The sequence below is a fragment of the Arvicola amphibius genome, chromosome 1 (genome assembly GCF_903992535.2).
Source record: "Arvicola amphibius chromosome 1, mArvAmp1.2, whole genome shotgun sequence".
In the NCBI taxonomy this organism is placed as follows: Eukaryota; Metazoa; Chordata; class Mammalia; order Rodentia; family Cricetidae; genus Arvicola; species Arvicola amphibius.
The window spans coordinates 88,423,394-88,437,209 of NC_052047.1; the positions used below are offsets into that span (position 1 = coordinate 88,423,394).

At 39.0% G+C, this 13,816-nt stretch overlaps 1 protein-coding gene across 4 annotated transcripts in view; it reads left to right on the forward strand.

Moving 5' to 3' along the window:
• Nucleotides 1-13,816, forward strand: part of Fancl (FA complementation group L) — a 72,989-nt gene that overhangs the window by 52,888 nt on the left and 6,285 nt on the right. For all 4 annotated transcript variants that reach the window (XM_038324113.1, XM_038324122.1, XM_042054829.1 and 1 more), the window contains one exon: nucleotides 93-161. In XM_038324113.1, the coding sequence (XP_038180041.1) occupies nucleotides 93-161 (69 nt within the window). The remainder of the gene's footprint in view (nucleotides 1-92; nucleotides 162-13,816) is intronic.

Genomic DNA, 13,816 nt, shown 5'->3' on the forward strand with positions numbered 1-13,816 from the left:
TGCTTTGCGCATTGTCTCTAGTCTTTCTGAAGTGCTGTAGGTCAGGTTGTCACATAGACACAGGAGTGACCTGCTTTCATGTTTTGTCACAGTACCCTGTAGAGCCACCAGAATGTGTTGTGGACTTTCCAGTTCCATTTTCTCTTTCCTGGACACCACAGGTAAACAATAAAGTTGATTTTAAATAATTAAATATTACATTCTTTTTAGTTGAATGATCATTTTAGCATCTAAAATTATTAAATTGTTTGTTTTTAAGCATTTATGTGACCCCTTCTGTAATAATTCATATTTTTCAAAAATTAATATCTAAACTTTTTATCTCTACATGTGAGCATGTACACATACTTGTCTAAATTACTTTGGATGAACATGTAGAAACTTTACTGATGATGTACAATGTTTTGCTAAATTAATTCTTAAAAAACTCTATAGAAAGCTGTGAATATGAGCAGAAAGTGTGTGGAATTTTGTATATTGCTAAATTGTTAATATTGATGACACATATAACCTTTGTAAGAGAGGAATGAAATATGAACTGTTTGTTCTATGTGTTGTCAGGGCTTACTTGGGCTAATTCAGTTTCCTAGTACATTGATAAAGACCAATGTCTTTATATTCATGATATAAACTGATGTTCTGTACTGAGAAGATGATAGTTGTAGTAACACATATCAGAGGAGGACAGCGTCATGATGACATTGCTCCCTGTCCTCTTTCGCACCAGTTTTTGTCACTTGACAGTAGTAGCAGGAAACACCTCTGTTTACAGAGAGTGCTCACAGTGACCCTTGACAAGTGTGCTCTAATGGGAAGTCATCCATATATTTTTTTCTGAACTGCTTAAAAACACGCAAAAGTTTATGTTTAAGATGCATGAGTACATTGGTTTCAAATGTATTTATGGTTATTGTATGTGTTGGCGTGCGTAGGCACTTGTGTGCTCTCGTGCACATGTGGTGGTCACAGGACAGCTTTGTGCAGTTGGTTCTCTCTGTCTCTCTGTGGGTTTTGGGGACTGAACTCAGGTTACCAGCCTTGAGTGGCAAACGTTGCTCACTGAGCCGTCTCACCTGACCATAAATTAATTTTAAAATGCTTAAGAAGACTTAAGTTTGTGAGGGTTTGAATAATTAATCAGATACTTTAAGTCATCTTTATTTTTCTTTCTCTCTCTTTTTTTTCTTTAAAAACAAAACAACAAATCCCATTTCCTCTTTTGGAAATTGATAAAACTCAGCAACTAGAAGGAAAATGTCTGCAATTTTCTATTGGCACCAGATGTCGCTTTTAAATTTATAAAAATAATGTTTTATTTCTTTTCAACAGTTCATATGGCTACACATTGTATTTTTTTTTTTTTTTTTTTTTTTTTGGTTTTTCGAGACAGGGTTTCTCTGCAGCTTTTAGAGCCTGTCCTGGAACTAGCTCTTGTAGACCAGGCTGTCCTCGAACTCACAGAGATCCACCTGCCTCTGCCTCCAGAGTGCTGGGATTAAAGGCGTGCGCCACCACCGCCCGGCTTACACATTGTATTTTTTTTCTTTAGAAACATCTTTTTCGTTTGACTCTGGCAGCCTTGTCTTTCTTAGACTTCCTTGGGGTCATAAGTAGACACTGCATCTGGGTATAGGCTCTTTCTAAAACCCGGTGTGGGGCTCACACTTTAATATTTACATCAGTGGTGAAGTTCTTAGTTTCCTTTTATTGTGGACACAGTGTAAGTTTTTTTGAAAGGTAATGAAGAGTATGTGTGGCGCCGAAATTAGTTTTGGCTGCTGGACTGGAAACTGGGAGCCATTTATCTTCAGTTTGGTGTTACTGCTTTACCCAAGCTGGAGCCGTGGGCTTGTGTTGTGCAGTTAATAGAATATTAGCCCATTAAAGCCCTAGATTTGACTGTTGGAAATTTGCTTTTGTAATAGCTCCAAGCAAGCAGGTTTAGTTAGTAGTAAATGGAATATAATATGTTTTAAATTTGTAGACTATGTTAAAATTATTATCAGAGTTCTAGAAAAGTGAAGACTCCTTTTATTAACCCACAGCTCACTTTTGACAAATAGGATTTTGTCCCATTTGCTTTAGATGTGTCTCTAGTTCTCTCCCTTTCTGTTAGACATAAAATGTTCTTGGAGCCACACTGGCCCTACTCCCTTTTCTGGGCCTAACTTCTGGGGTATTAGTTTTCTAAACAGGACTCTCTTCGCCTTCAATTCTAAGTATGCTATCTGCACACATTCTTCTGCTATATTTGCGATGTAAGGGATTTTAAATCAGTATCATTTGGTTGTCTGTCTACACTCATCTCTGTGTGTCGTTTACTCATTTAAAATGCTATGTTTTTATGTTCATCAATTGGTTAATTTATTCACTGCCCTTTTGATAAAGTTATCCACGGTTTCTTATCAGCCTGTAATGGAAGACTTCTATGTACTTCCCAGTGCATATGTATGAGGATTTCTGTATGGATTATTCCTATAAGTGTTACATGGTATATGCCTTTTTGAGTTTCCTAATTACTGCCAGCTTGCCTTCCCAAATTGGTTGTATATATCTGTACTTACATCCGGGCACACATAGTAATTCTTACATTATCATATTTATTTTGATCGTAGTCTGCCTTTAATTCTTACCAAGAATTGATGATCATTGCCGTTCTCATAATCTCTGCCTGTTGGAAGTATTTTTAGAAGCTATGCATCTCTCATATTGTTTTGATGCCAGTGCTTTGCTGGTTACATAGACTTTGGACATCTTTTCATGGCTTCTGTTTTAACTCTGTTTTCTATGTTTTGTCAGACTAACAGAGTGCTTGTGTATATCAGTCTTAACGGTTTTGATTTTTTTTTTTTTGCATGTCAAGGAAAATCTATATCTTTTTTTCTGAGAAGATATAAATTTATAGTTTGTTCTAACAGCTATAATTTGTTCATATTCAATTCAAGTGTTATAGAACAATCTAAACTTATTCTTGTCTACATTATACATGTAGTTTGGAGATGTCTTCATTCTTATCAATTTGAGGTAATTTCAGTCTTTTAAAATATAATACATATAGTTAAAATTTTGAAAGTTTTAAAAATTTTTGTTTGCATGTATTGACCTATGTTTTTGTAATGGAATATGAGCTCTGGTTCTCTTCAACACTGAGTGTTGGCAACACTGACTTGTTTCTGGAAAGCAAGGTGCAAGGTGCGGCGTTGCACACAGTCCTTTACAGACTGGCTGGGCCCGTTCTGCTCTACAAGTTTAGGGTTTTTCCTTTGTTTTTTTAATCTTTTTTGGTTTTCTTTAATTATTTTTAAGCAGTTTTATTCTTAAGCAAATGAATGTTGTTGTTGTAGCCTTATAATGGAGTCATATTAAAGCACCGTATATGGAGTCCACATAACGATTTTACAAAGCCTTTGTCTGCTTCTGTACATTTCTTCTCTGGCTTCAGTGTCCCTGGACTTTAAACACGGAAGATCTCTATTTTCCTTTCTTTTTGTAGCATAGCAGACATGGCTTTGTGGCATCATATTAAAAATGGGTAATTTTCCTTATGGTCCCCGTCTTCCTGCTGGGCTGATAATGTTGTGATGTATTTTTCCTTTGCCCTGATGAGAGGTCTGCCGCTGCTGCTCTGACATGTTCATTTGGATGAGTAATTATAACGTGCACAGTGTCAAGCTGAAGATGGTAGGCTCTGTGCGTCATGACAAGCCCAGTAGCCAGTGCAGGTGTCTCACAGCATGAGCAGCAACAGCCAGTGTATTCTGGCTCAGAGGGGACGTTCGGAGTCGTAAGACTCAGCGGCAAGGGCAAGGCTGCTGCTGCTATTGCTGCAGCTCTCTGTGCCAGAGACACAGCGTCTGCATCTCCTCCGATGCTCATTGTGTTCACTCGGTAAATCCTCCTTTTAGATTTTAGTGTGGAATGTAAGAACAGCTCATGATTTTTATCGCCCCCATACCGCATGTGCTGTGAAATACGTTACCTTTAAGATTTTACACACAGGCCATATATGTCAGTATTGTCAACTGATGGGTTCGAGTATGGCTAATGTGATTTTTTTAGAACAAAATGAAAGTCTTTTCATCCAGGTCACGGACTAATCAAAAGTAGCCATTTTTTTTTTTTTTTAACGTGAGAATGTGTCATTAAGTTCAGATTTGAGGAAATAGCCTTGCCTAGGGCAGTTGGAATATTTAGATTTGATCAAATACATTGAGCAGTGGCCTGTGTATTTGCTGCCGTGGAGGAAGCTGCTCCTTCTGGGACAGTGCCTGGGTGGAGAAGGTTGACACTAGCCATGAAGCCTCTGGCAGGGGTCTTCTGATGACTGAAGAGTGTCATTAAAGGCAGAGCCCTGGTGAGCAGCAGGGGCACGGCCCTTTCCTCGAGGCTGCCAGCCTGCAATCAGACATCTTCACTTCCCTTCGGTTTACACGTCGTCACCATTTTTTGTTTGTTTGTTTTTGTTTTTTAAGACAGACTGCGCAGGATAGCCCAGGCCGTCTTGGAACTCATTGTGTAGCTCCAATGGTCCTGAAACTTAGGGCAATCCCTCTGCCTCAGTCTCCTGAGTATAGAGCGTCGGTCAGTGATGAGCTATATACTTGGCCCTTAGCCTATGAAATTTCATACAAGTGTCTTGCCTGCCTTTGGCCTCAGTTCTTACATACATGAATTGTTCCTCTTTACAAATGTTCATGGAAATAGACTTTGTTACAGAAACACAACTTCAGCAGGGCCCACAGAGCACAGCTATCTGCTCTTTCTGGGCCAGAGTTAGCATAGGAAAAGAGAAAACAGATTCTAAAAGGCCGAATCAAATCCCGTCTGGGCATGCCAATGTATGGTGTTGTATAAATAATTTAATTTTATAAAAAGAAGGAAATAACATTTGTGTCTTAGACTACATATGATAAAATTTGGGATATGAACAAGTCCTTTTGAATTGTAAAGTGTAACACAAATGCAGTAAGTTTTACCCCAATGAGCCCTTAACATAGAAGTGTGTTATGTCTATGTGTATTATATATCTATCTAGTAATGGTGTATATGTTGTTACATTTGTCTTAAGGATTCTCCAGGTCTCAAGAACTGTGTGATGTTCCACAACGAGACATGTATGAGTAACGAGAGATCCCTAGATCTCAGTGAGCTGTGTGGGTGTGAAGATTGCTAAACACATGTACAAAAGATGAATGTCTTGCTTTTTATTGGCTAACATATTGCTTTTATTTAAACTAATATTTGATCTTTGGCATCAGTTGATAAAGTACTCGTGCAGAGCAGATGCCTCAAGAAAAAGGAAAAATACATCAGATTGTGTTTTAAATATTTTATTATTGGATAAAAAGATTATTTTAACTAATATATATGAAGCACATATATAATATTAACATTTTCTATCATCCATTCTGGTAAGTTCATATGCTATATCTATTTGTTCTTAAATTATTTTTTAATGGGCATGCAGAATAATGATTTCCATAATGGCATTTCCATGTGTGTATATCATTGTACTGTACTCATATTTGCTGCCCCCCCCCACTTCTCTCTACTCTTTCCCTTTATCTGGGACTAATTTGGAATGAATGGGTATTAGTGTACTTATGCATGGGAGTATTTGCATTTTGTAAAGCATTCTTCAGGGGCCAGAGATATAATTCAGCAGGTTAGCATGCTTGTCACCAAACCTGGTGGGTTGGGCCTGAGTTCAGTCTCCAGGACTCAGCTGTTAAAGGAGAGAACTGACTCAGACGAGGTATCCTCTGACTCTCACGTGTGCACTGCAGCATTTGCGCACACACATTACGTATATTGTGTTGTTGTTTTTTTTTTTCTGAAAGCATCTTAATACAGTCTTTGGAAAAATAAACATCAGTTTGAAGGTAAAAATGTAGGAGGCTGGAAACAGAATGGTGATCAGTTCTGAAATGTGTGAGAGGTACCAGTTCTTTCTCCTAGGAATGCCTCCCCACACACAGGAGGAGAGAAATTGAGTACTGAAAGCCAAACTAGCTCAGTAGGCAGAGAGGGAAGCAGAGTGGGAGGAGGAGACAGTAGAGGCAGCACAGCAGGGCATATTTATAAAGAGCTGTCAGTGTAGTTAGTGCCCTGTGTCAGGCTATGGGAATATGATTAGCGGCCAGCATACAGTAACAGAAAGTTAGACTGGTCCATGACAGTGGTAATGTTCATTGCACAAGCTTGAGGAGCTGTTTGGATTCCCACCACCATGTAAAACTGATACATGGTGACACTTGTCCTTAATGCTAATGGTGTGAGGCAGAGATAGGCAGACCCTTGCATCTTGCTGACCTAGCTGAATCTGGGAGCTTCAAGTGCAGAGGAAGACCATGTCTCTAAAATAAGGGGAGGCTGATGAAGCAGTGTATCTGGTGCGGCTCTCTGACCTTCACGTATGTGCAGACATATGTGCACATACACATACCCTGCACATGCCTCACACACACACTCAGACAAAGATAGACTGACATAAGTTTTAGCCAATTGACTCAATTTTTTAATAATATAAAACATGGGATAGTTAAGGACAATATTAAAAGTGCGTACTCTTTTTCAACATGAGCTTGACAGACTTTTTCTTTCTTAGTAAGATTGCTCCAGCTGTTCTGTCCAACATAAGGTGCTTCTGCTTCATTTATCCCCAGTAGTACATCGTACCTTCTTCACAAAAATTGAAAACAGCAGCAAATACTTAAATACTTAAGATGTTCAGTTGCAGTTGAAATACTATCAGCTCAAGAGAGACAGCAAGTCCTTCGTGGATTTGCCTGACAGGAAACATGGGCTTGGATAGTTCCAGTCAAAAAAATCACTACAGATTCCAGTGAGGACACCATTGGAAATGCAGGTGAAATCAAATGGGTATGTAGGTTTGTTTAGAGATCCCTGGTTGGAAATATTGCAAGTCAGTATGAAAATTAAATTTCTGAAGTTTAATCTCTTCATGTTTTCACATTCTGGGTAAGTCTCTTTTGAATCTCCCAAAGATAAAGATAAAAATGGTTATTATAGGGTTTATCTGCCAGTACTGTAGAGAAATATATATATATATATATATATATATATATATATATATATATAAAATCAGGATGAGAAGCAACTGTTGCAAGTACTGGAAAATTATGCTATTAATTTAAGTGTCATCAGAGCACAAAAGCTTACATTCCAGGACTATGTGAACATTAGTAAGATACTGGAAATAATAGTGCTTAAGAGGAACATGTTAAATGCTGAGATCTGCCGAAGTGACTGCCGTTATTGCTTCTCTTTGGGCGTTAGGAGAATAACACAATGCTTTTAAAGACAAGAAGCAGTGCACTTTGAGACTGGCAGTGTTCACACTTTAATGCTTAAGTGCTTTCCCAGTTTAACATGATTTAATAACGGCTATGGGGCAAGTGCCAATATCTTGTTTCCCATGTATATGTCTTTCTTCCTTCTCCAGTGTTTGTACTGTGTATTTGATAAGGTCCCATCATCTCTGTGGGTATATAAACAGGTTGCTCCTTTGTCTTTTCTTAGCGGTAAAGAGTATTGTTATTTCTGCCAGAGTTTTTAATTCCTACGGAAAACATTGCTAAGAGTACTGCTGGGTCTGTTACTGTCCAGAGAGTGCAATGAGCATTTCTTGAACTGGTTTTAATGAGCTATAATTGACAAAATAAATGGAGCACATTAAATATGTAAACATTTGGGTGAGCTTTGACAAATAATTGCCCATGCGGTCTTCTCCATTCTTACGATAACCAGCGTTTCCACCACACTCTCACTCCTCCTCCCCTCCAGGCTCCTTTCTTGTTGCGTCCATCCTCATCTCTAACTTTCCTCATTGTTTGTGTCTCCTATGCACTGCCCTGTGACAAGCTTCTTTCCTTAATATAGCTGTCCTGAGGTTCCCCATGTTGCAGCATGTCGTGAAATATTATGAATGGGGCCGGGCGGTGGTGGTGCACGCCTAATTTCAGCACTCAGGAGGCAGAGGCAGGTGAATCCCTGTGAGTTCGAGGCCAGCCTGGTCTATAAGAGCCAGTTTCAGGACAGCTAGGACTATTACACAGGGAAACGCTGTGTCAAAAAACCAATAAAATAAAAAATAAAATAAAATAGAGAGAGAAAAAGAAGGAAATACTATGGACGGACCACATGGTGTCTGTCATTCCTTTGTCTGTGGACACAGATGTTCTCAGGGTTGCCTCCGCTTAGGCTGCGGAAGTGGCTCCCTAGCTAAAACTGTTGGCCTCACAAGTGTGAGGACCTGAGTTAAAATTCCCAGAGCCCACATAAAATCTGGGCGCGGAGTGAAAGCATCTGTAATCCTAGTGCCTGATGACGAAGAGCTTGCAAGCCAGTTAACCTGGCAAATATAGCAGGACAACACCAAAACCAATGAAGTCCTGTGTCAAACAAGATTCCAGCAAGGATTGGCACCAGAGGCTTCCTCTGACCTGCAAGCTACTGCTGTGACACACACATGTACACATAACCATACATACAATTTAACCCCTTTTTATTTTAATGGAATATAACTACATCATTTCCCCCATACCTTTCCTCCTCCACATCCTCCCCTGATGGCTCTTTCCAGTACCTCTCTTTTCAGGGCTGACCACTTGCTGTTTGATAACCAATTAGGGGCTCATCGCCAGGGAAAGCTATTCATTCTTTTCCAAGTGGTCATTAGTTGCCTATAGGTCTTGGTCTAGAGGTGAGTTCCTGGTAGATTTCCGTCTTCAGGGTTAGCATGTCTGTTGATGTTATGCTGTTCAGATCACGTTTAGCGGCCATGTTGTTGAGGGTTTATTTTCCTTACCATTTCAAGGAGACACAACCTCACAACACACTTCCTGGTCCTCTGGCTCTTACAAGCCTTCTACCTCCTGTCCCTTGACATTTCCAAGATTCAGGAGTTTTGTTGAACTTGTAACCGTTGAGACTACGCACCCCACGATCAGTTAGTTTCTGCATTTTGACACGCACACATCGTTGACATGGTAAAACAAAGCTGCTGTTATGAACAGTGTGTGCCACTATGTAAGTACGTTTTCATTTCTGTTGAGTGCATGTTTCGAAGTGGCTGGATAGTACTGGAGTTGTCTCTTGAGCTTCTTAGGAAACTATCAAAGTATTTTTCACTGTTGTGCTGTTTTCCCTTTCTAACAATGGCTTGTCAGCCTCCGTGCTGACCTTGCTACGCTCAGTTTCTCTCATTTTAGTCACCTAGGTGGACATTTAATGGTATCTTAAATGTCTTTAATTTTCATTTTCTCAACGACTACTGGGGAAGCAGCTGCTGGAATGTTTGGCATCCTTGCATCTCTGCTAAGAGCTTACATAATTTTTCTCAAATTCTTCTTGGACAAAGAAAACCATGTCTATGCATTGGAAGAGTCAGCGTTTTAACAATGTCATTTCTTTCCAGATTGCCCTGTCTATTTTATAGAAGCCAAATAAACGTTCTGTTTATTTCTCCAGACCTGATAATTTTTTAAGATGATATCAAAACACAGAGGCTACTGATGGACAAACAACTCTGAAGAACTGAGTTGGGGAAATGGCCACATCAGTTTTAAGACTTGGGAATCCTCTGTTCTTAAGGAATCTGGTGTCACAAAGGTAGACAACTAGGTCACTGGGACACAACGCAGAACAGACTCAGACATTTGTGTTCAGCAAGGTGCACACAATGGGTACAGCAAGGGCAGTCACTTTAACAAGTGATGTGGAGACAATTGGAGTCTGTGTGGCAGAGGTCAAACTGACTCACACAAAAAGATGAACTCCAAATGGACAATAAACTTAGTATGAAAGCTGAAACTCCAAAATGTCTAAAACAAACGTAGAAAATAGTTGAAGTTTTAGGTTAGACATTGGCTTCTTGTCTTGTTATTCACCAGAAAACGACATCTAAGAGGGAACTACTTTGTAATTGGACTTCGTCAAGATTACAAATTTCTCTCTTTTTCTTTTTTCTATTACTATATAAATAATACCATTCAAAATTTCAACTTCTTCCCCTCCTCCCACATCCCTCCCAATCCCCCACTCACCCTCCTTCCCTCCCCCTCCAATCCTAAGAGAGGGCAGGGTACCCTGCCCTATGGGAAGTCCAAGGCCCTCCCCCCTCCATCCAGGCTTAGGAAGGTATGCATCCAAATAGACAAGGACCCCAAAAAGCCAGTACATGCAGTAAAGACAAATCCCAGTGCCATTATCATTGGCTTCTTAGTCTGCCCCCATCTTGCTTTAACCCATATTTAGTAATCTGTGTAGCACCATGAGGGTGGCTTACCAGGAAGATTCTTAACCTGCGTCCATCTTGGAGAGGAGAGCTATGGTGACTGCCTGAAGCATCTGCCTGACTCCCTTTCTTTCTCCCACAATTCTGTTCTGTCTACTCTGCCTACCTAATTTTCTGTCCTATTAAAGGGCCAAGGCAATTTCTTATTAACCAATGAAAGTAACACATAGACAGATAACCATCCTCCATCAAGAGTGAGTATATACCATATTCATATTTTTGGGTCTGGGTTATCTCACTCAGGATAGTGTTTTCTATTTCCATCCATTTGCATTTAAAATTCAAGATGTCATTTTTTTTCTTCCAATGAGTAGTACTATAATGTGTAGATGTGCCACACTTTCTTTATCCATTCTTCCATTGAGGGGCATCTAGATTGTTTCCAGGTTCTGGCTATTACAAATAATGCTGCTATGAACATAGCTGAACAAAAGCTTTTGTAGTATGATTGGGCATCTCTTGGGTATATTCCCAAGAGTGGTATTGCTGGATCCTGAGGTAGGTTGACTCCCAATTTTCTGAGAAACCACCATACTGATTTCCAAAGTGGTTGTGCATTTTGCATTCCCACCAGCAATGGATGAGTGTTCCTCTTACTCCACATCCTCCCCAGCATAGGCTATCATTGGTGTTTTTTATTTTAGCCATTCTGACATATGTAAGAAGGTATCTCAAGTAGTTTTGATTTGCATTTCCCTGATAGCTAAAGAAGTTAAACATATCCTTAAGTATCTTTTGGCCATTTGAAATTCTTCTGTTGAGAATTCTCTGTTCAATTCAGTACCCCATTTTTTAATTGGGTTATTTAGAGTATTAATGTCTAGTTTCTTGAGTTCTTTATATATTTTGGAGATCAGATCTTTGTCTGATGTGGGGTTGGTGAAGATCTTCTCCCATTCAGTAGGTTGCATTTTTTTCTTAATGATTGTGTCCTTTGCTTTATAGAAGCTTCTCAGTTTCAGGAGGTCCCATTTATTCATTGTTGCTCTTATTGCCTGTGCTACTGGGGTTATACTTAGGAAGTGCAGGAGCAGGAACTCTTCCTGGGCCAAGGACCTTGCAGACAATAGGGCAGGCTTGGAGGAGGCAGGGTCATGTGGAACAAAGAAGCCCCTGCAGCAGGAGCTGGAGGTGCCCTGTACTCCATTCCCGGACCATCTGGCTGGGCGGGCACACAGTTACCCCTCTGGATGGATCTCCTCAGTGCAGGAGCAGGGTCGTTTGTAAACAGATGAAACCCCAGATCTGTTCAAGGGGGTGTGACTTTTCCACACCCGTCCTCAGCCCATGCATTCAGGTTCATGCATGTTCCTAGCAGTGGCCTTGGCTTTTGGTTTATCGTAGTGAAGCTATTACTAACATAGTCTCACTTATTTTTGACTTGAGTTTTTATTTTTTATTGCATATTTCAAGTTGATAGAAAGACTTTATTAAAATATCAACATATCAAATATAGCAATAGTTTGTGACACCTAAACTTGTTCACATTACAAAATAGTTGGCTTTTTTATATAAAAAAATATATAACTTATTTCCCTTGTAAAACTCAATGAATTTTGACTTTAACTTTTGCCACACTGTTTTTTGTTTTGTTTTGAATTTTTTGGTACATCTTTGTAAGTATTATTGCTAACATATTGAAATAACTTGGTATTTTAATTGGATAATTTCAAAGTAAGGGTTTGTGTGTGACTTGACAACCAAATTGAACAACTTGAGAATCTGTTTGCTGGCTTTTGGTGGGATTCTTTTACTCCAGTCTCCCATTTCATAGAAATTGCTAACAGAACTGTTCTCCTCCTTTGCCTGGAGTGAGTGTGTATCTAGGACTGAAACACTTACTCTGCAAGTCCCTCTAGTGAAGTTTCATATGGTTTTCAGGGCTTAAGGTTCACTTTTTTTTTTTTTTGCCATCTATGTCTGGTCTGAAGGTTAGCTGTGGATTTTTTTCTTCCATAACCTGTTGTTTTCTCATTTTAAAAGTATATTGTTCAAAATGCAGTTAGGATTTTTGTATGTAGGAGAAATGGGCAATGTGTTTATAAATACTTTCAAATAAAGAACACTAAATGTTTTTTCATTTCTTTTGAATGAGTTAAACATTAGGTAAGTAGTGAAATATGTCACAGATTTTAAATGCACTGATGTAGATCTAGATAGGACAGGGGGAAGGCCGGGCATACTGATTTTTTTTTTTTTTTTTTTTTGTTAAAAAGTTTTACTAAATTAAGTTTAGTCACTCAAGTGTTATTGTACACTTCAAATTCTCCAATTGTCAGGTTCTCTTTAAAGATTGTTAAAAATGGTACATTAAAGTGAAACACAACCTAAAGAATATGCAGACAGTCAGAAGGAAACAATGGATTTCTTAAAATGCCTCTTGAGGTAGCTACATCTTCCAGTGCTTTTTTTTTTTTTTTTATTTTTTATTTATTTATTTATTTTTTTTCTCATGGTTTATTTTTTGAGAATTAGCTGTGTTGTTTAATTCAGTGGCATGCCATGAAGACATTCCCCTTCATGTTCGAAAGACATAAGGTCTAGTTTCAATTCTTATCCCCCAACCCCATCCTTGAAACTCAGTAGTTTAGAAGATGTGAAGCCATTTCTGCTAAAGGAGCCAACAAGGCATTGGACTCTGCAGACTTACTGCAGTGATGGGATGGTGAGTGTGAGGATGTGCCACTCGCCCCCGTCTAAGGCATTGGACTCTGCAGACTTACTGCAGTGATGGGATGGTGAGTGTGAGGATGTGCCACTCGCCCCCGTCTAAGGGACACTTTTCTTTCATTGTCACTTCTTTTGGATGAATTCATCTACACTGATTTCAGACTTGGTATATATCCTGATTATTTGAGACAGTAAAACGCTAATTCTTTTTAAACTGCTGTATAAAAACTTTTAGCAAATAGTTGTATCTTTTAAATACATCACAATATTTTATGAAGAAACACTTTCCTTTCCTAAAGGAAAAATATAAATTATAGTTTAAAATCAATCATGGCTTATTTAGTGAAGTGTAAGGAAATGCAGACCTTGGTTGGAGATAAAGTTCAGTAGCAGACACTTGCCTAGCGTGGTCTATGTGTTTGGTTGAATGCCCAGCTCAGTAAAAAACAAGTAAAATACAACACAAATCATCTTCATACTTTTGTACTAATTAGGTCTGCAAAGCTTGCTAATTTGCTAATGCTTAAAGGTAATGTAGTCCAATCATAAATACCACTGTGTTTAATTTCATTTCGTAGTAAAAAAGAATACGTTCATCCATATATATTTCACTTCGTGTGATTTCTGTTCATTTGATAGCATGTGCCATGCGGTTATGTAAAGACCATTCCTGATAATGAGTAGACCCGTGCATTACACAGATCACGCTAACGCTAACTGGGGTAAAGTATGAACAGCAAGGAGGCGTGATTCTGTCAGTCCTCATTCTGGGGGAAGTGAGACAGCCGCAGAGGCCTGAGTGTGGTGTTTCGAGTGGAAACCAGTCAG